Genomic DNA, 22948 nt, shown 5'->3' with positions numbered 1-22948 from the left:
CTGAAGCCCTGTTATATTTTATTCCTTATTTTTCTGGTAGAGATTTAATTGATTCCTCTACTCCAATGCTCTCCTCACACCAAACAGTCCTCTTAACAGCCCTACCAGGTAGGTCTTCCTTAAAACACCTTCCCACTGAACCTGGTTGTTTTTTAGGTGTAAATGTCAGAATCCTCTCCACACCCCAGCCTAGAACTTTAATCCCTTACACTACCACTCACTGTGTTATTTTTCTATTACCACTGTAACAAACTTCCATAAGCTTAACAGCTTAAACCAGCACAGATTTATCACCTTATGGCTGTGGAGGTCAGAGATCCAACACAGTTCTCATTGAGCTAAATTCAAGTTACCAGTAGGGTTCCTTCCTTCTAGAGGATCTAGAAGAGAATATTTCCTTGTTTTGTTTTTTCTTTCCAGTTTCCAGAGGTCACCCACCTTCCTTAGCTTGTGCCCCATGACTTCCTCCAATTTCATGGCCAGCAGCCTTTATGAACACTGCTCCATGGCTACACCTCCCTCTGATTTTAAACTCAGCTGGGCTATGTCCTCCATTTTAAGGACCCCTGTGATTACATTCGGCCCACCTGGACAATCCAGGCTACTCAACCTATTGTCTCATCTCAGGATCCCCTTCTCCCCTCGCATTCAGGCATTATATATGTGGCTGTGACACTCACCTTGTGTGACATTTCCTCTCATGAGCAATTTAAGGTTCAAGGCACTTATGAATGACTTTTTGTTTTTCTTCCTTAGTCTTTCTACATTCAGTATGTGTGGTGAGATTATATGAATCCTTTTTATTTGTGGCCCTCCACTAATCTTTAATAATGTACCATGGGTTTAAAAGGCTAATAGACAATTTAGAAGACAGAAATCCTCTAAGATTTTTCTCCAAATATATCTGTCATCCTTTTTGCCATGTACAGTAACATGTCACAGTTGGCTAACATGTGGCGGGGGAGGAATATGATTCTGCCACCACTCTACCCTCATTCACACCAATTTGATGATCGCCTAACCAAGGATCTATGCTCCCCACTTCACTCACTTCGTCCTTCTTTCCATTGACTATCATGTTCCCACTGCTTCCTTCAGTCACCACATCAGGAATTCATGACCACATTCTTCTCCAAATAAAATGGATATCTTGCATCTAATGTCTGATAACTGTTCTTATTGTATATGCACACACTGACCTACACATAACCCCACCCATCTCTTTATTTTCCTAGAATCTTCCAGAGGAATCAGTTCCATGATGATGATGATGATGATACTGACAGTGATGACAGGGGCCTCTCAAGGATTCTGATAAAGAGGGAATCAATAAAGGGAGGGAATCATTGCAAAATTGCCCCAGAAACAGGCTTAAAACTAAATAACTGCTAAAGTGTTTAATGAAATTGACTAATATTTAACTATTTTTAAAAATTTGTAACACTGAATTTAAAATTTTAATGGGAACTTTCATTCACCCCAACCAAGATTCAACTCTAGAACCAAAATCTAAGGATTTCTATCTTCTAACCAATTGTCCACTAGCCTTTTAAACACGTGATCCTTAAAAAGGGTAAGCGCTGGGCTGAAAATAAGCAGGACTCATATAATCTCACCAGACACAGTGAATGTGGAAAGACCAAGGAAGAAAAACAAAAAGCCATTCATATGCCTTGAAACTTACGTTGCACACAGGAGAAAATGTTAGCCAAGGTGAGTGTCACATCAACATGACGCCTGAGTGGGATGGGGAAGCTGATCTTCCTCATCAGACATTTATGCTGATTTGTTAGATGCCAACACAATTTCCTCATTGGATTTGCTTCTAATAAGTATGGAAGAGTTTAGGCTCTACTAAGAGCAGACTAAACATTTTCCCCTGCTGTCAGGTCACTGGACTGAATGTCACCACAAGAAGGATATGATTATGTTTCAAAGGGAAGTCTTCCTGAGAAGCAACAGGCTTTTCAAGGGCAGAGCTGCAGGTCCCCCCATGGAGGGCTGGAGGAGGGCTAGAGGGGACACTGGAAATACAGGAGGAGTGAGTTCAGATACTGCTGCTCAGGTCGCCAAAGTCAGCAGTGCTATCTCTAAGGATATGTCATTCTCCCAAAAGTTCCATGAGTGAAGGAGCCTGTGAACACTAAGCAGGTTTTTAAGACACAGCAGCTCATAATTTGCATCACAACTCAATTACACTACGTTTTGATATTTGGAAAATAATTAGCCCATTGTTCTTTGAAACTGCAGGAGTAGTAATAGAAATAAAAAAGACTGAGCCGTCTTGGGGAGACAACAATCAATAAACAATTCTAAATCTGCAGGATTCCTTGACAATATGCAAGCAATGAGCTGGATGTGTGCTGCAGATACCTCTTACTACAGGGCTCACTCCTGCAAAGCATAGAACTAGTTTTCTCAGCAGACATAGGGAACCAAGTCAAGATTCCTAATCTTGAGAGGTTTACTATATGGCAGGTAAGATCAGACAAGTACATACAGCCAAATATGAATAAATGTAATCAAATATTATGAAATGTGAATGGAGCACAGACGAAAGAGAAATTCCTTTCACCTGGGATCTAGAGAGACTTCTTCAGAAAATGTGGCTTTGGAGATGGCCAAAGACATGGGTGGAATTTTGGCAGAAAAGGATGTAAGGAACTTAAAAACTGATTCTAAAATTCACATAAAGATTCAAAGGATCCCAAATATCCAAAACAACTTTGAACAAGAAAAACAAAGTTGGAAGGCTTACACTATCTGATTTTCAGACTTTTTTTATAAAGCTACAGTAATCAGAATGTATGGTGTTGGTGTAAAACAGGAAAATAGAATAATGGAACAGAATAGAAAGTTCAGAACTAAACCAACACTTATAAATATAGACAATTGATTCTCAAAAAGGATGCAGTGGAGAAAAGGATCTTTTCAACAAGTAGTGCTGGAATTGTTAGATAGTTATATGCAAAAAAAATGAACTTTGATCCACAGTTCACAAAATATACAAAAATTAACTCAAAGTGGATTGTAGATCTTTATAGGAAATCTAAAACTATAAAACAGCTAGGAGAAAAAGCATAGGGATAAGCTTTATGACCTTGGGTTTGGCAACTATTTTTTTGCTATGACACCGGAAGTATAATCTATTTTAAAAAGTAACTGATAGAACATTACAAAAATGAAGACTCTTCAAAGCTCTTCTAAACACTGCGAAGCAAATGATAAGACAAGCCATAGACAGAAGCTATTTGCAGATCATATATCTGGTAAATGTCTCTCTTTGTGTCTGATCCAGAATAAAAAGTTTTCAAAACTCAATAATAATGCAAACACCTGAATGAATGAATGAGGCCAGAAAACACACTTCAGTAAAGATACCCAGATGGATAATAAGCATATGAAAAGATGCTGATTAAAGATGCCATTAGTCATTAGAGAAATGTTTTTAAAAACCACAGTGAGATACTACTACACATACCTACTAGAATGTATACGACTAGAAAGACCGACCTTACAAAGTGCTGGCAAGGAAATAGAGCAACCAGAACTGATACACACCACGAGGAATTTACAGTAGCACAACCATTTTGGAAAACTGTTTAACAGTTTCTTTTAAAAAGGTAAACACCTATCTACCACATAACCCAGACATTCCTCATCTGATGCTTTAGAAAAGAAAAGCATATGTCCATACAAAGACTTGTAACCAAATATTCACTACAATATCATTTATAATAGCTCAAGTTATAAATAACCCATGCATCCATCAAGAAGTAAATGGAGAAACAAAGGATGGTCTATCCAAACACTGCTCACAATAAACTATTCAGGAAAAACTCAGAACTAAGCAATACTCTGCTAAAAGAAAAATAAGCTATTAATACAGCAACACAGATGACTCTCAAAATAATTACACTAAATGAAAGAAGTCAGACAACATAGAGTAGATACTGCATGAATCCATTCATACAATGATCTTAAAAATGCAATCCACTATGTTGTGATAGAAACCAGATCAATGGTTTCCAGGGGAATAGATGGGGAGCGAGGGAGGGACAACAAAATGCAGGAGAAGAGTTTTGTGGGTGATGGGTATGTTCACTGTCTTGAATATGGTCATGGATTCTTGGTGATATACTTATGTTAAAACATATTAAGTTGTACACTTTAAATGTGTGAAAATTATTTTGCCAAGTATACCTCAAAGCTGTCTTTAGAAAAAAGGCACTTCTGTCCTGACACAACTCAGGGCCTGATTGGAGTGAGATGATCAGTCCCTCACCCTGTCTGCCTAACGGGAAGGTAGAAAACCTCTCACGGAAGATAAGATATGGATTTTTCATTTGCAATGTCTGCCATGTAATAAAGAATTTCTAGACATGCAACATGTCAAGACTATATGATAGATAAAATGAGAATAAGGAACGTTAGACAATGGATACAAACCCCCAGGTGATGTAAGCATCAGAGTTACCAATAGAGGCTATAAAATACTTTTAATATATTCAAGAAAATAAGGAAATGATGGGAGAATAGATAACAGGGTCAAGACTTTCCCCAGAGAAATATAATGGAATGTATTTTTAAGAAAAATCAAACAGATACTCTAGAACTGAAGCTTTCAGCTCTGGAAACAGGTAAACAGAGCTAATTAGGATCCCTTTGAAGTAAAACTTTCAGTAATGCCGGATAAAATACAACAACAAAAGTAACACAGAGCTTACTGTGGAGAGAGAAGTTCCCAGGTGACAATACAAAGAGGACACTTAACGCCAAAATGGTAATCTTGTGAGCTGATGCCACCGCACCCTGGAGGGAAGGGGTTTTCATCTGCACATAAATAGGGATACAATGTCCATTTAGGGAAAAGGGTCCATACCAGATGTAGAAGAGTCTTCCTTTATAGAAACCTCTGCATAAGACGTATTGGAAGACTTGCCTCTTCACTGAAAGGGAGACTCAAAGTTCTCCACATGTGCACACAGGAAAGGGGTGAAACAACCGGTTCTCTAGGGAAAAACAAAGTCTCCCTTAAAAAAATCTAATCTCCACGCCCCTGCTTTATATGAATGTGGAATCCAAATTGATACTCCACTTAAGATTCCGGAATTCCCTAACCAAAAAATACAATAATTCAAGGTTGATCATATCACCTGGAGCCTTAGGATAAGCAACACAAAATTGTTCTCTAGGGAAACTTTAAAAACCAGGATGTAAGGCACAATCATAGGAAAAAAATTGTACTCACTATAGAGAAACTCCCACAACTCTACACACACACAGACACACAACTAAAACCAGAAGGAAATAAGTGCCACAGGGAAGAAAGAGCTAACTGTAAAACACAGGATGATTAATATTCCAGAGCCTAAAATTATGACACAATCTAAGAGAGAGCATAAAATAAGTATGACTGAATCATTAGAAGATAAAATGAATCTTATATAACGTAATGAACAATCAGGACATCATGAAAAAGAAAACTGATCAATTTTTTAAAGAACTAAACAGAACTTATGGAAACAAAATACAGATATCATTTGGTATATAAAATTCAATGTATGGGTTAAGTAACATTTTAATCTTCAATATCTAGGGTGTTCATTAAAATTCAACAGAAATCTCTAAAGTAATTGTTTAAAAAGAGAATAAAAATAAAGGAGTCAAAATGAAGAATGCAAAATAGGCCGGTCACTATTCTAAGTTCATCTATTTTATCACTTACTGCTCACAGTCTTTGAGGTGGATAGTGCCACTTTTTGTATACGAAGAAAGTGAGTCTCAAACGGATTACATATCCTGGTTACATGGTTAGCAAGGGAGGGAACCAAGCCCGGATAGGCTGTCTCTAGACGCCATGCTCTTAACCATGACTGCAAGGTATATAACAGGCAGGAGAATAGCAGAGCAAAGCAAATAGAAGTCACAAAACAAGATGCCAGAAATAAAACATCATCACTAATCACAATGTATTTAGATGAAATAAATAATGAGTTAAAATATTTACAGATTTCATTTGTTTACCTGAGACAAAGCAAAATTAAAACTTAAAACTGGTTGAAAGCTTAGAAGAATAACAGAAAGAGGTCAAAAGTTAGAGCCAGAAAAAGAGACACCTGAGAAATACTAATCAATGGAAATGTTATCACTCAAGCCTCCCTCAGGTTCATAGGTACCTGAAACCCACCTTGGCCTGACACTTACCAGCTCTGTGCCTGAGCGAGACACTCAATCCCCCGGAATCTTCGTTCACTCACCTGTGAATGTAAGGAACGATCCCTCCTTCCATCCGGCCAATTTGTATTGACTGCTGTGCCACGGGTACTGCTCAAGCCACCTGAGGTCCGTCAGTGAACAAATAAGGATCCTTGTCCCTGTAGGACTGAGGAAGAGCAGAACATAAACTACAGTCGTGACAGTCATGTGAAATATATGGTATTATAGAGGGTGATAGAAATAATATGATCCGGGAGAGGGGGTTTCTGGGGCAGAGACAAGGGGAAGGCAGTTTCCAGTTTAAAATGAGATGGCCAGAGCTAGCCTCACTGAGGACCTTGAGAAGGGGGTGCTAGTTGCTGAGCTCCCTCTAACACAGCACCGCACGCTGGGTGACGTGAACCACAGAGGCTCACGGTCTCACAGCCCTGGGGGCGGGGAGTCTGCAGGCAGGGTGTCAGCAGGGCTGGTTCCTCCTGAGTGCTGGGAGGGAGAGGCTGGTCCAGGCTTTTCTCCTTGGCTGGGAGACGACCGTCTTCTCTCCACATCTCATCCCGTCATCTCCCATGTACACATGTCTCTGTGTCCACATTGCCCCTTTTTATCAGGACACAAGTCATACTGGATTAAGGCCCACCCTAATGACCTCTTCTTAACCAATGACATCTGCAACAACCCTATTACCAAATGGGGTCATGTTCTGTAGTCCTGGCGGTTAGGACTTCAGCATATGCGTTGGACAGAGACCGGCCAGGGCAACAGGCCTGTGGGTGCATGTCTGATGTCCCCAAGGGCCAGCAGGGAGGCCAGTGTGGCTGGAGTGGAGTGAGCCAGGGAGAAAACCAGAGATGAGCTCAGCTTGGGGAGGGGGAGGAAAGCTGTAAGGTCACCATAAGGACTCTCGCTTCTTCACTGAGTGAAATGAGAAGCCATTGCAGGATTTTGAGCAGAGAAGATCACACCCAGGGTCTCAATCATGCCTGACTTAGGCAATGAGGATGAAAATATTTAGGCTTTGAGATGATAATAGTTAGACTACATATTGGACTTTGAGTTGATGGTGTAGTAAATGAGACCCTGGAGGGTGCTGGGATGAGGTGGATGCATACTGCATGTGGGATGGACAAGAACCAGTGGGGCCAAAGGGAAGAACTTGGTAGAATAATGGCCCCCAATATGTCCACGGTCTGATCCCTAGAACCTGGGAATATGTCACTGTGCATGGCAAAAGGGACTCTGCAGGTGTGACTGTCAAGTACCTTGGGATGGCAGATCACTGTGGGAAAGCAAACGTCATCAAGGAGGTCCTTAGTGGAGAGAGGCAGATTGGTCAGAGACAGAGATGTGAAGTGGCAGCAGAAGTCACAGTGACACAGGGCCCTGGGCCAAGGAGTGTGAGCACCTCTGCAAGCTGGGAAAGGTAGGAAGATGAATCCCTCCCAAGAGCCTCGGTGTGGAATGCAGCCTTGGCCACACGTTGGTTTTAGCCCACTGACATTGACTTTGCACTTCTGCACCCTAGAACAGTGAGACAATGGATGTGTGTTACTTTATGACACTGAGTCTGTGGTTCTTTGTTACAACAGCAATAGGAAAGGAACCCAGGAACCAACATGAACATGAACCACAGGCTGCCTGCTGTGCTGGCAGGAAGTCCTTTGTCTCTGATCCTGGGGGAGTGTCCTGTCTTCTGGCAGCATCCACAAACTACCTCATGCGAACTTGGCAGCTTGCAGGTGGTCAAATCTTAACCCTGCACAGTTCTTGATATTTAGTTAATAAAAAAGATGGTGTCATCATGGGTGTTTTTCCATCTTTTAAATACACTTCAGTCTTCTAAATGAGAGACTGTGTAAGTAGTTTTCAATCTTAATAATAAATAACTGTGGTTTTATTTGGTTACTTAAATTATGAATAATAATATTCACATTAGTAAAATTTATTAAAATCAACATTCTTCAATGAAAATATCAAGTTTCTTTTTGCATCAACATGTATTAACTACAAGAAATGTTCCATGCTTTGTTCTACGATTTAATGTTAGTATCTTAACCAAGAATAATATTTTCCTCAAAAGATATTATGGCGAGGGGATGCCTTTTGGTGTTACAGTTCCTACATAAAATCTGGTGCATGGCTCAGGCCACTGGGAACCTAGAGATGATAGAAATAAGGAGGCATTATAAACACAGAACAATTTTTAAAGGAATTAAAAAACTGGATGTGTGAAAACAAAGAATCAGAGAATATTGTGGTGAAATAAAAGTATTTTTCAGCTTAAGCAAGACACTGGGTGAATAAATCTAAAATGAAAACACCACCCAGAGATTAGCAGCGAGTCATGCATGCAGTGTGACTGATCAAAAGCAAGTTGTTTCCAAATCGGTGTGCAGGCTTGATGCCTTCATGAATCAAGTCTGTGTGGCACCAGGCCACCTCGAATACGTGTTGATGAGGTATGTGTTAGCCCTTCAACATCCCAGCTCAAAGCCCACACACGAGCCACACGACCATCACCTACACGTCTGCAAAACACACATCATGGTGAAAAGCACTTTTCTTGTTCAGTAGCCGGTGGCAGAGCACTGTGAGCAGACAGAGATACAGGGACAAAGGGACACAGAGGCACCTCCCCTCACTCAGCTGATAACCTTCCGTGCATTCCTGGGGACAGGATTGTCATAAAATGCACCATGCATTGATCCTCCTCCTAGGAAAGAAATGACAGGGTTGTCCTCAGGTTTGAGCAATAGTGGCCGGGAGATCTCAGAAGAGCTGTTTCAGCACAACCAATAGAAACGATGGCCACCGTGACCACGAGAGACGTCCCCTGCCATCTCGGTAGGCACTTGGGCTCCTGACAAAAGCTGGGCTCAGTAAAGGGTTGAGTAGAAGGCACAGACCTGAGAGATGCCCCAGCAATAGGCAGGAGGTAGGGCCTGGTTTATACTGCTCTGGGTGTATCCCAGCCTCATCCGAATATGAAATCAGAAATTTGCAAAACAGCAGAGCTGGGATGGATCACCTACTCCAGACTCCTCTCCTTACAGTTAAAAGGGTGGCAGCCCTGAGAGGCAAAGCAACGTGCTAAAGGCAGAGCGTGGAAGTGGTACCATGGCAACCCCCGTTCAAGGCCGGTAACAATGAGTATGGGGCCAAGGTCTCCAACTAGGAGAATGAGACAGTGTAAATACTTTGTTCCCCCCAAAACCCCAAATGTTTTTTAAAGGCACAAATCTCACCTTAACCAGCTCTCTTCTGAGGGGGCTCTCTTCTGCCTCCGTCTTTCTGTCTGTCTCCATTTCTCTCTCTCAGACACAAACACATACAATTTTGTGAAAGGGGAATTCCTGCTATACAAAGACAGACTTCACATCTTCAGAAAGACACTTGACAAAGCACGTTTCTCAATTCAAGTCTTTGTGTGAGGTCTGAGCAACTGGCTTATCTTCTAGAACAATTGGTGGGTCCAAAAACAGGAGATCATCTTCCCCAAAGGAAGAGTTCTGGTCCGTGTTGATGAAGTTGGGGATGTCACATTTCATTAGCCTGTTCGGCTCCTCCTCTGGCCACCTGCTGCATCTGATGGCTTCCTGGAGCCGAATATCCCTGTCAAGGGCAATGGTTGAGATACCAGCTTTGGCCTTGCCCAAGTGGTCCACTTCAATGACGTAGCAGTGAAAGAGGGACCTAGATTCGTCATTGCACTGCCAGAGAACACCTTGGGCACCAGCGGCCTTCCAAAGTCTGACACAAAGCTGTTCAGTCTGAATCTCTTCTTGGGAGACTCTGCATTGCTATAAAGAAAACCAAAATAAAAGATCGCTCACACTCTAGCTCAGTGACCTGAAGAATCATAGTTTTTGCCATCTACTGAGTGCAAGTCCCTGCACAGAGCACGCTTACAAGCACTGGAAGTGAGAGACATCACTTCTGAACACATACAATTAAACCCAAGGCAAAAGTCTCAAGTGAGGGCCCTTGGACCATCCTGAAAAGACATCTTTCCCTGAGAATCTTCAATATTGCTGTACCGCACAACACTGTTTCTCAATGGGACACTCAGATCATCTTCATCAGAATTAGTTAAAGTGCCTCTTAAAATGCAGAATTCTGGGGTACACTCAGCGTCTCCAGAGGTAGGGACCGGTAGTCTGTATTTTCAGAGCCAGCAAGATCACTAAACACGCTCAGGTTTAACACCGCCGTCTACATCGGGTCACCTGAGCATCGAAAATGCTGTCTCACGGGGTGGGGAAGTGTCATGTGTGTCAGGGTGCTGTCCTACCCACGAGACTCCCCTGATTCTCAGAACTGACAGTGCAGCCCCATTGGGCAAGAAATACCACCACTTCACAATGCATACGCAGGGCGCCCGACTGACAGATACAATCAGTGATAGGAGAGGGGACAAAACTCAGGTCCCTGATCCCTTGTTTCACTTACTATGGGACAAATGATCAATTCAAGGGCAATAAATCAGTGAATGAGTGAATAACATGACTCTCGTTAGTCCCACGAGTGCCTGAAGAGGGAGCCTGGGCACACTGAGAACCATAACAGCCCATCTACTTAATTGCCATCCTTCCCAGATTTGTGTAAAGGTTACTTCCACCCAGGCAGTGACTCCTGAAGGGCAAGAATCATGTCTGAACACACTCTCAAATCCAGAACAGAACCTGACAACAATTAGGCTCTGGAGTCTGTGTTTAGCGAGTGTGGAATCTCAGTGATTCCAGCTCTTACACCTTGCCTTCCCATCCCACCCCTCACGATATGGCCCTTATGACCAGTTCTCCCAGGGCTGGGGCCACGGAACCCATTTACAGGACTGGAACAATCTGATCATGTAAACCATCCCCCAGAATATCACCAAGAGTCACCTGCATTTCAGGGATCAGTAATCCCAGAAGCTTTGCAGTTCAGGCAGCTGAGGGATTTTTTATATCAGCTCTGTCTTCTACTGTGACTGCCGGGGTGACATCAGACAAGGAAGTCTCAAAAGCCTGAGCTTTTTCTTTCAGGAATAATCTACTTAACAAATCTCATTGACCATTTAACAAATGTGATGTGAAGATCAATGATTTACACAGGAGTACAACATTCACTAGGTCATGGATTTTGAATCCGAGGAAAATCATTTGAGAAAGATTGACAGAATTTAGCTTTAATGCAAATTTAAGTATTGTTACCATTCAGTAAATCATCTTCTTCCCCTACTTATCACTTCACCCAAGTTTAAAAGATGTTTGAGAACAGGGATGAGTGTGCCAGCAATCTGTGACCCAATAACCTAAAATGTCACCTAGGAAAAAGAGGGGAGAAACACATTTTTAAAAAGTATGGTGAGGACAGTGGGGCCATCCCCCAACTCCACACTAAGAAGCTCTGAGTAATAGCTTTCCTGCCTGCCTTGGGCATCAGCTGATAAAAACCACACTGTCCATCAGCTCTTCTGTAACACAGGCTACACTTTCTCAGGATTAAGAATTGGGTCAAGTAACCCCTTCGCTGAAGAATAAAGACAAAGGAGAACAAGAGAGTTCTTCCCCTCCCCAGAGGAGAGCCCAGACCTTGGGCTGCATGCACTGCACCCACCTCCCAGGAGAAGGATAAACTGGAGAAGACGTCCTGCGAAACGAGGGCAGCAAAGGTAGAGATGGGAACAAATAGACCAGCTGGCCTGGGACAGCACCCTCCGTCGCTGCCTTGGTGGCTGCCTCCGCCCCCTCAGCACATACTGCCCACCTCTGGTGGCTAAGCTGTCAGGGAAACTGTGCTTTGCGACCTGGGACAACAGAGGCTGCCCCCAGGCCAAGCTGCTGGGGAGATGAGAGCTAAACCACTAGCTCCCAAGTGGCAGGCTCCATACCCTGGCCATCACCCCGCCGCCCCCGCACCTTAACGCACACCCGGGACAATATGACCCTGAGAAGGGTGACCTGGAAACGATGGGCAGCAGAGGCCGCCCCCACGTCAGGCCTCCAGAGAGAAGGGAGCTTATCCTCCAGTTCGAAATAGTTAACATCCCTCTCCTCTCCACCCCCTGATCTCACCGCGCCCACCTCCCAGGAGCAACCTGACCTGGTGTGGTGTGTCAGGCGAATCTTGGGCGGGAGAGGCCGTCCCCAGGCCAGGTCAGGGGAAAGGAGAAGTGGCCCCATTAGGCGGGGCAGCCGGCAGTCGCAGCTGCCTCTGCCCCTCGACCTCATCGCGTCCGCCTCCCAGGAGCAAGCTGACCTGGAGACGGGCATCCGGCTTCTTGGGCAGCAGAGGACGCCCCCAGGATTGGCCGTGGGGAAGAGGGGAGCTAATTGACAAGCTCCGCGCTGCAGGTCCTCTACCCCCGCCGTCGCCACCCTCGCACCTTAAAGGCACCGCCCAGGGCGCCCCTATCCAGCAGGCTGAATGGGACAGGTGTGTCTGCTGATCTGGGGCAGGAGAGGCCACTCCCACACCAGGCCATAAGGGAGACGGGAGCCAATCCACCAACTCCCCAAGGCATCCCCATCCCCCCGCATCAGCCACCGCTCCTGCCCCTGACCTCACGGTGGCCTCCTCTAGGGAGCAGGCTGACCTGGAGATGGACGTCCGGCGAACTTGGGGCAACAGGGACCGCCCTCAGGGCAAACCATGAGGGGAAATGGGAGCAAATGGACCGGCTTCATGGGAAAACCTGCCGCTGCTGCCACCACCCACAAAGTACCACGCCCGCCTCCCGGGGTCAGGCTGACTAGGATACACGTGTCCCGTAACCCAGGGCAACAGAGACCGCCCCCAGGACAAGCCGCGGGGAAGATGGGAGCAAATGGGCCCGCTTCCCCGCTGCAGGCCCCCGACCCCCGCCACCCCTGCACCCTGACTACCCTGCCTCCCGCCCACAGTTGGCTAAGTGGGACAGGGGTGTCCCGGAACCTGGGGCAGCAGAGGCCGCCTGCAGGTGCAGACATGGAGCTAATCCACAAGCTACCCCGGGGCAGCCTCCCTATCCCCGCAGCCACCACCTTACCAGCTCCCTGACCGCACCGCACCCATCTCCCAGGAGCACGCTCACCTGGAGTCGGACCTCAGGCAAATCTCCGGCGGCAGAGGTCGCCCCCAGGCCAGGCCGCGAGGGAGAGAAGAAATGGAGCAGAGCTCCCTGGAACGGCCCCCCTCCCCCTGGCGCCGCCGCCGCCGCCGCCTCCCAGGAGCAAGCACACCTGGAGGCCGGCGTCCCGCCTCTAGGGCAGCGGAGGCCGCTCCTAGACTCCACCGCGGGGGAGAGCGGAGCGAATTGACCGGCTCCCCCGCGGCAGGCCCCCTACCAACGTGGGCCCCGCACCTTAACGACACCGCCTCCACTCCCCACTCAGCAAGCTGAGTGGGACAGGTGTGTCCGGCGACCTGGGGCAGCAGAGGCCGCTCCCAGGCCCGGCAGCCGGGACAAGGCAGCTATTCCACCAGTTCGCCAGGGGCAGCCGCGCTCCGCCCCTCTGCCGCTGCCGCCGCCCGCTGACCTAACCGCCCCACCTCCCAGGAGCAAGCTTACTTGGAGTCCAACATCTGGCGAATCTCCGGCGGCCAAGGCCCCCCCAGTCCAGGCTGCAGGGAAGAGAAGAAATCGACCGGCTTGCCCGGGCAGCCTCCCACCTGCCGCCGCCCCAAACCATTGCACTAGCCTCCCGGGGTCAGGCTGACTTCCAGGATGTGCCCTTGCCTTCTGATCCTGGCCACGTGCCTGAGCACCTCCCTGCACCCCTGCCACTCTCTGCACTTCTGCACTGCCTGCACCCCCGCATCCCCTGAACTGCCTGCACCCTCCACAGCCCCTGCACCCCTGCCACCACTTACACCTTTGCACTGCGTACACTCCTGCACCCCAGCATGTCCCACACACCACCTCTTGGGCCTGTGGCAGAGTCTCTGCTGTTAGACCAATGCACAGGGACTCACTCTTTGCCAGTATATGATGCATCAGTGGACGTCTGGGGTTGGCTGCAGGAAGGTACATGTTCCCGGTCACTAGCCTGGGCCACTAGGGTGATCTCTGGGAGGTCACCCAGGACGGGCTCAGAGATGCTGTTCTCTGGGAAGAGAGGAGTTGAAACTGCTCTTGAGGGCAGAGCTGTGCTCAGCAGGCGGTCCACGCTTCATGTTTTACACAGGGCTTCGGAGAAGTGAAATGGATCCGGCCAAGTAAGACCAGCCTGCTGTGTGCCCAACTCAGTCCTGGGCTCTGAGGCAGACCGACTGGCTCCCACCCTCAGGACCCAGTTTGGGCACCTGAATGTTCCCTTGGAGGCATCCTATCAGTTCTCAGGAAGAAGTCTGGCTACTTCCACCCCATGGCCCTCCCTCCCACTGTGCTAGCCTCAGGTAGGTTCCTTATTTGGGGAAGAAGGCAGCCCACCCCCTACCCCACCCCTCACCTTTCTCTAACCCAGGCTGGTGCTTTCTTTGCCCTTCAGAGTCTGGAAAGCCTTTCCCCTTCAGTTATGTCCCTTCTGAGATGGACTTGCTTCCACGCAATTCTAGGCGAGGATGCACCATGGAATGCATTGGGTAGGAGAACCAAAATAAATAGTTTCTTCTGTGAGGATTTCTGTTTATCTACTGAGGCTGGGCTGTGTGTAGTTTGCTACAGCAATTCGTGCGAGGGGCTAAAGCCGCCTGTGTGTCCTTGTTTTCATCTCCCCGCTGTCTTTGGGTTTTCCCTAGACACTCCTGAGACATTTACTTCTTTTAATTTTATTCCTGTTATTACACAGGGGCCCTACTGACATGGAGGTAAGGTGTTGGGGGAGCGGGAAAGATTACGGCATCTGTAGTCCTGTGATTGGTTCTCATTGAGCCTGTGCCCTGAGCTGTGACCTCCACAAGTGTGTCTCTTTCCCCCCACCCCAATTTGGGTGACACAGAAGATATTTCCCTTCTCCCAGGTATGTTAGGCTCCGGTAAAATAACTTCTCATTAAAAAACAAAACAAAACAAAACACAACCCCCCACAATGGATAAGAATGTTCTGGGTGTATTTCAATAGAGCTATTTTTTCCTTTCCTGGCAGGAAGCATGAGGAGTTTTCCTATGATCTTCACTCTGAGAACAGGGTATGGTCCTGGAAGTAAAATGCATGAAAAAGAACAGGGGGCCCCTCTGACTGGCCCCCTGGAGTTGTCACACTCAGACTTCCCCACGCTGAGCCTCCAGCTGGCCTCAGGGACCTGCTAAATCTGCCTGCCCCCGGGGATCTTACAAAAGCAGGTTCTGCCCTGGGAACTGTGACTCTCCAAGCCTGCCCGGCTGCCTCTCTGGGTTGGGAGAAGCTTTCCCCCTCAGTTTTCTTGTGGATCTAAGAAGACCAGTGGGTTTTCAGCTCCCTCAGCTCTGGTATTGTTTTCAGGACAGAAGGAGCAACTTCTGAGCTCCTCACAAGCTGGACCAGAGGCTGGAAGCCTCCCCTCCTCTGCCTCCATGCAGACAATCAGTGGCTGTGGTTCTAGCCGAGTTTCTGAAGATGTGGATTTAAACACACACATCCCAGCCCCCACAGGAGCACACAGTCCCCTAAATCCCTACAACTTCCACTGGTAACTACGGAGCTGATGAGGACACGGCTTTCGGGACTGCAGTGGCCTGACTGCACGACTTGCTCCGTGGACTGTTTACGTGCTTGTTCTGGGCCTTGTCTGAAGTGGCTTGCTTACTATACCTGGTACATGGGAAATATAAAATAAGTACTAGAACCTCCACTTCTCCCTCTTGGGCCTTCCGACCTAAAAAGTAATAAGTGAACTCAGACAGCCTAGTCACCACAATGAGGTCAGACCAGCCTGGCTCTCCTGAGTGATGGGCACTGACTTGCACGTTTACTCGGAACAGTAGGGGAACTGCCTTCCTCTAACTGGGCCTCTCCCCACATCAGGCACGCTCTCAGCTGAGACGGGGCCAACTCCCCCATTGAGGTGTGTGCTGGTGGCTTCAGTGTGACCTGGCCCTGCCGGGACATGAACCTGCAGTGAGGTGGAGTGTCAGGAGCGGGGGTCCCTGCTGGAGCAGCAGGGGGTCCGGTATCACCCTGCCCAGCCTGGTGCCTGGGGCTCCCCATCATCTCCTACGGCCCCCAGGTCAGCTCTGGTCCGGGCCACTCCCTGCACCCTAACAGTATCTTTTAATTAAGTCCCTTTTTTGCTTTTATCAGCCAGAGGTGGCTTCTGTTGCTTGTTCAGTGAAACAGTGCATCAGGAAACCAGACTATTTCTAAGATCAGTAAAATACCAACCTCGGTCAGCTCGCCGGGCAGACCGTGCAGCACAAAGGCCTGCACAGGGCTGTGCGAACAGCTTACGTGAAGGGTCCTCATCATCTGCCTTCAGAGATACAGAAGCTGGTAGTTCAGGTAAAACCACAGGGAGGGATTGAGGAATCCAAAGCTGGTTGGTTTCAAAGACTAACCGTTCGGACCAGACCCCTGAGCTGTGGTCAGAAGCCTGGCTCAATGTCACGCAGACTCAGCGCCCTAAGTTTCCGGTGGGGCAGGTGCTGTTCCCTTTACAGGCTCTCGTTGGGGATTCACTGTAGCCCCTTACACTCAGCAGGGAATCCAGCCCTCTTAGCCCCCACCCTGAGTGTTCCAAGACACAAATCTCGGGAGTGTTTAATTTTCATCTTTGTTTAGGAGGATGAAGGTGGGGCAAGAGGAGACATAAATTCACACATAGTGACACCAAGTCATAGCCAGTACCTCCTCCTCGGAGAGCTATGTGCTCCCACAGTGATGGCTGGGGGGCTGGGCAGAGCCCCTCCACTGGTCACAGTGGGACTCACTCCTCTGGCTGCAACTGATGGGTTGGACAACCAATCCAGAGGGGACAGAGCATCTTTCCCGGGAATTTGGAACTGACATACAGAAATTAATTTCACTCATCTGGGGATTGGGAGGAGGGTGGGAATCAAATGAAACCAGAGCAGGAGGGAAAGTTACAAGTGAATGAGAGAGAGACAGACTGAGCTTGTGAGAGCAAATAGTGGGAAGGAAGGAAAACAATCGGGACAGAGGAATTCCAGCTCCTGGCTGTCTAGTGTGTCCCAGCCCATCAACGAACCTGCTGGATGGTTAACATCATTCCAGTTTTGCAGATTAGGAAACAGGCTGAAAGACACGGGGGTTGGCTTCGGGAGCACAGTTAATTTAAGTGCCACTGGACCCCTCACTTCCCACTGCCTGAAGGCACCATGATCCTCACAGGGACGCTGCTGTGCTGGCAGCCCAGCACCCTGATCAAAGGAACCCTGAGGGAGTGGGAACCTCTCTGAGTGTGGAGAGTTCCCTGCGCCGAGATTCCATGCATCAGCAGGCTCCCGCTCACCCCAGGTTAACGTCTCCCCAGCTGTGCAGTCTCCCGACCCACTTCCCTCCCTGCCAGGCACCCCCGTTCTTACCACCGAGTGTACAGCAGGAATTCAGGCACAGGGATGCCCAAAGCAACACGAGCCCACCGGCTGTACAAACAGCAGACTGCCAGCCCCATCTGGGCTCCATGGGGATAGTAGTTGTCCTCAACTTTCATGTATCTAAGGCTATCTATTTCTTCAGCTGGAGGCTATAGAGAAAAATGAAAGGTCCAAAACATCGTTCAGTGAGGAATTCCTCCAAGGATCTGACTCCAGAGTCTACAACCAGTTGTGCTGGCCGCTCCTACCCCCTGACTTGGGTGAGGTTGATTATTGATCAGCACAATGGCCGGTGGCCCAGCTCCTGGGCTTGGCTGCCCAGACGGGGATGGGGGAATGGGTAAGGCCAGGGCACTCAGGAAGAGCACAGAGGCCCTGCCCTCACACATCCGCTCTTGTAAACCGTTCCCCAAACCTCAAGGCATCGGACAGAGTGCAGCCACCACAATAATGAGATGCTCCCATCTCTTCATTCACTCCTGTCGGTTCACTTACGTGCTGAGCATCCACTGGGTCACAGGACATGACACACAGGATGGCCGATGGGACAGGCTTAGTACTTCCCCCTGGATCCTGTTCAGTCTGATGGAAGAATGATCACTCATAAATGGTTTCTCAAAAGGATACATAGACAGAAGACAAACTGCAGAGTGAATCAAATTTTAAAATATAAATGAAGATCCCCCAGTCTCCCCGCCTAAGGTTAACAGCATAAAGAAAATAGATCTTGCCTTTGATCACCAAGGAAGTGGTCACCCCCTCTCAGGAGGAAAGGAGAGTTATTCTTTGAGCAGGATACCGAAATGCTCCATCGGATTGGACCAGGACCTCTGCATTCATTCAGCAAATCTGTATAAGCTCCTACTACATATGGGAATCTAGTAACTATACCCGTTCCCAATGGTCTTGGGCCTTATTAGTCAACAAAATAGACACGACTCCCCATCACTGGGGGCTCAGAGTTTTAGCAGAGGAAACAGGCAGCATGTTGGTGGTAGCAAGAGTTTGGGGAAAAATAAGAGTGATATGAGCAAACTCAGGTGATGCTGGTGGGGTGGGAGGCAGGCAGGAGGGAAAAAGCCAATCCTGGCAAATCTCACGGAGTAATGAACTTGAAGCAGAATAGATCCGGAGGAAGAAGGAAGAGCCGGAGCAAGAGGCCCCCAGAATGATGGGGAGAGTGTGGTTGGAGAGGCAGAGCACGCCGGATCCTGGAAGGATTTGGGACGACTTTGGCTCCTAATGAAATGGTGACCCTTTTGGTGAGTTTTGATGGGATGGGTGATGTCCAATTTATGCTTTTGTTTTGTTTTTATTGGGGGGGAGGGTAATTTATTTATTTTAGTGAAGGTGATGTGGTTTTAACCCAGGATCTCATGCATGCTAAGCATGCGCTCTATCACTGAGCTACACCCAACACCTCAATGTATGCTTTTATAGGCTCCCTCTGACTCTGTGTGGATGAGATTGTAGAAAAGCAAAGATGGAAGAAGGAGGCTATTTGGTGTCCAAGAAGGGGCTGAAGGTGGCTCCTAGGAGGTTGGGGAACAGGGAGTAGGTGGTTAATGAAGAGAGAGTAGCCAGAATTTTCTAACAAGCTGGATTTGCTGTGTGTGTGTAAGAGAAAGAGAGAGAAAGAACATGGTTCCAACATCTGGACCTGGAAAATGGGATGGATGTACTCTCCATCCACAGGGGATGGGACAAGATGGGGCTGAGCAGGTGGAAAGGGGCTGGAATCAGCTCAGTTCTTCAATGTCATGGTTAAGGAGTCTATTAGATATTGCCACAGAAATGCTAATAGGTAGAGGAGTCTGGTTTTTTGTTTTCTTTCTTTTTAACATTAAAAAATATAATTTAAATGTATTAATTTAATTATGTGAATGAATTTGGAAACTTATTTCATGCCAAGGTATATGTTATAATAGCCAAATGGAAAATATATCAGAAAAGGGGAGGAATGAGCACTTTCACATAAACTTACTGTCCATAACGTAGGTAAAATTTCAATAAAACCAGTCTTCAGTGCAAAAACCTCATCTTGGTGTTACATAAAATTAAATGAAAAAGGACTGTGTTGATGTATCATTATTTCATGTTACATAATAGCCCCAAACCAACAAACTGTTTAACTACAAGGCTTGCAGAAATACTATTCACTTTATTGACATAAATACAGAAATGCAGAAAGGTTCTAAGGTAGAATAAGCATCTTAGTGGAAATAATAGAGATCTGAGCATTTTACATGATATGTATGGACTGATTCAAAATTTGGAAAAGTAATTTACACAGTAGAACATATGTATGAATGTGAAAGCAAGATGAATGAAAGAAAAAGAATATGAGTATCAGGGAGAGAGTTCCAAATGGAAAGGGCAAATCAGGGAGTTTTGGACAAATTGAGAAATTCATGGCATGTCAATTTCCAAGTCTGGTTGCTTCCACCAAAGGTATAGCAGAGAGAGAGAGGAGAGACCCAGGACCCAACTCCGGGGCACATTCACAGTACATGTTTGGAAAAAAGAGGAGACGTTGGCAAAAGACCAGCCAGTGGATCGAAAGCAGAACGATGGGCTGGAGGCCAAGTAAAGCAGGAACACGGGGGAGGAGAGATGGCAGAGCTGGGTCAAATGCTGCCAAAGGGCCACGCATGATGAAGACTAAAAACTGACCACAATATTTAGCAACGTGGGGTCACTGATGGCCTTGACAGAGCAGTTTCCATAGAGCGAGGGATCAGGGGAAAAGCCAGAGTGGGTGCAAAAGGGGATGGCTCAGGAGAATATGCAGACAGTGAGTTTAAACTACTCATTAAAGATTTGCTGCAAAGACATGGGCTGGCAATCGGTGGGGGTGAATTAGGGTCAAAGAGTGCTGTTTGTTTCTTTTAAGAGGAGGGGCTTTTATATACTGATAGGAGCCAACTAGCAGGAGAACAAAATAGATGAGGTAGTGACAGAGAGGATGGATGTGGGAGTGACAGCCCGGAGAAGATTGGATGGATAGGCCTCCTGGCGACTTTTGGATGATCTGGCTTTCGATGTCACCTGTAATAAGAGGTGGGGCAGCGAGAGTGAGGTCACAGACATCAGAAGGCAAGCGGATGTGCTGGGAGTTGCTGGTGAAAATTCTCTTCTGTTGGCTTCAGTTTGCTTGGTCAAAGTAGAAAAGTAAACTTACCAGCTGAGGAACGAGGAGGAAGAGTTACTGGAGTCATGAGCAGAAGATACGGAAGAGCCTTCAGGGACAATGGGACAGTGAAAAGAGCACAGGGAGACGGGGGGAGTGTGCTCTCAGAAAGTTGCATTTTATCTTTGAGGTCCCCAAGTGTTGGATGTGTGATTGCCCTTCCTGCTGTCTACGAAATAAAAATTGAGTATGGTTCAGGGAAAATGCTATTTCATTCTAAGAGGCTGCCTGCTTCTCAGGAATGGTCATCTTAAACTGCAAACATTACAAAAATGTTGAAAAGAAGAACTTGTGTACCCAATGACCCACTATTTTCTATAAATTTAGTTGCTATTTAGTTCCCCTATCAATACCACAGAACCGATACTGCCTAGGATGGAGATACATCGATGCTTACATGGAAATGAAATCTGTATCTTTTTCCTAAACTCCATGGCTTCCTTAACATCCCATTCCCCTTGGAATTTAGGGGTGTCCGGTATAAGAAATGAGAAACAGTTTGAGAAAATCCCGGCTCAGAATTATACAGCACAACCTCAGCTCAGATATATACAGCCGTAAAAATGCTTAGAAGCAAAACTCCGTAACTACTCAAAGAATTTTGCAAACCTGGGCCTGCCCAGATGTTTCCAAACTGGAAAGGTACTCCAATCACTTGACCGGGAACCAGAGGCTGGTCACCCTTTTCTGTAAAAGGCAGAGAGTAAATATTTTCAGTTTTGCAGATCATTTTGTTGTAACCATGCAGATCTGCAATAAGAAAGTGAAGAGCACTGGGAGACAGGAAACAAATGGGCATGCCCACACCCTCCCTTCCACTCAGGGCAGCTTCTCTGTGGTGGGGAGCTTTGCCACAAAGAGTTGTTTCTTTGTTTCCATTGGTTTCTTTGTTTCCACCTTACTGCTCAAGCTCAGAAATTCAAGTGAGCCTTGTCCTTCAGCATCCATGCAGAGAGAAGGCTGAGCGGGGGTGGGGACCCCACCTGACAGAGAAGAGAGATGGCTTGTCACCATGACATGAGACAATCACACCTTCCAGGGTGAAAGGGAACAAAGATAAGGGAGGGGAACAGCAGTGGGACCCCTGGGTCACCTGCCAGGCTTGCTCTCCCTCCACGGCCACCCTGGGGGCCTGGGTGGTGTTGGAACTCAGCTACAGTGATTAGGCTGAGGGGACTCAGGATAAAGGACCCTCCGTCTCCACACGGGTTCCAAACGCAGCCTCTCTAAGTCTACCCTCTGAGTTTCTGGAACTCAGCTTGAAGAATACATGATCAGGCCAGACCCAGAGCCCAAGCCAAACACGACAGGGGTCACGTGGGGTTGTAAGCCCGTGCTCAGTGGTCGGGGTCTCCTTGCAAATCTGCAGAAATCCCTGTTCCGCCTCATTCCTGGGAGAAACCCCACATCTCCTCCTGCTCTGTGTGTTCTTCTCTTGAGGCTACTGTCCTGCAGGGATACAGGGTCCTTGAACCTGGCCCTCCAAACGTACATAAGCAGCCTGTTCGATAAAACAAATTATGTACTTTTTCACATTTGCCAGTTTTTTGATTCCAGAAAGGCTGTGGGACTCTTTCTCACTGTCTCCTGTGCCCCCAGCACTTGGTGGCCCTCTCCTCATGGAAACACGATTTCCCACAACTGCACCCTGCCTCCCAGCTTGTCAGAGGGGAGTGACCCACAAAGACACAGGTGTTTGTGAGGATCATGTCCCCCAGCAGAAAGCCTACTCCTGGAGCCACGGACAGGGATCTGGCCTCCTGAGCCGCTCAGCTGTAATTGAAAGCCTAAACTGGGGACCCCGAAAATTGCTGAATGACTTTGTGAGTCACCTGTGCTGGAGGGGCCTGATTTTTCTTTCCAGGAATGCATGTAGCGCAGCCTCCATTTTCAGGGCTGACATTCATGATGGATCTAGTTCCCCCAATTGCACCCCAGGAAGGAGAGGCCCTTCCATCCCACTGGTTAGAAACCCAGCCCAGGGGAGTTCCGAAGCACCACATCGCTGTCAGGTCCAGCATCCCTGCAGAGTGGCCCCTGCCCCTGAATGAGCCCCTTCCCTGGGTCTTCCCTGCCCAGACATGACCACACCCCTGGTGGTGCTGG

The 22948-nt window shown here is 47.3% G+C and overlaps 1 protein-coding gene across 2 annotated transcripts; it reads right to left on the bottom strand.

The window, feature by feature from the left end:
* Positions 1-9579: 9579 nt before the first annotated feature.
* Positions 9580-14730, bottom strand: LOC140691966 (melanocortin-2 receptor accessory protein 2-like). Of its 2 annotated transcripts, XM_072956541.1 has the most exons (4): positions 14631-14730; positions 14155-14287; positions 13751-13803; positions 9580-10016 (listed from the first exon to the last, which is right to left on the bottom strand). In XM_072956541.1, the coding sequence occupies exons 2-4, from the start codon at positions 14210-14212 to the stop codon at positions 9627-9629; spliced, it is 501 nt and encodes a 166-aa protein (XP_072812642.1). In that variant the 5' UTR covers positions 14213-14287; positions 14631-14730; the 3' UTR covers positions 9580-9626. The 2 variants fall into 2 exon arrangements, 1 of the variants encoding a protein (XP_072812642.1); XR_012067573.1 differs by lacking the exons at positions 13751-13803; positions 14631-14730 and adding an exon at positions 11412-11524 and having other exon boundaries at positions 14155-14496.
* Positions 14731-22948: the final 8218 nt, after the last annotated feature.

This window comes from Vicugna pacos, chromosome X, assembly GCF_048564905.1.
Source record: "Vicugna pacos chromosome X, VicPac4, whole genome shotgun sequence".
NCBI classification, from domain to species: domain Eukaryota; kingdom Metazoa; phylum Chordata; class Mammalia; order Artiodactyla; family Camelidae; genus Vicugna; species Vicugna pacos.
This window is presented reverse-complemented; position numbering and strand designations above follow the sequence as displayed.

Coding starts and splice junctions, on each gene's coding strand:
- LOC140691966 (XM_072956541.1), bottom strand. CDS start 14,212: ATGTACCTTCCTGCAGCCAACCCCAGACGTCCACTGATGCATCATATA. Junction 13,804..14,154: donor GCATCATATACTGGCAAAGA/GTGAGTCCCTGT, acceptor TCTTCCCTGCAG/CCTGGACTGGGGGGGCCTTG. Junction 10,017..13,750: donor CGCCAGATGTTGGACTCCAA/GTAAGCTTGCTC, acceptor TTTTCTTTATAG/CAATGCAGAGTCTCCCAAGA.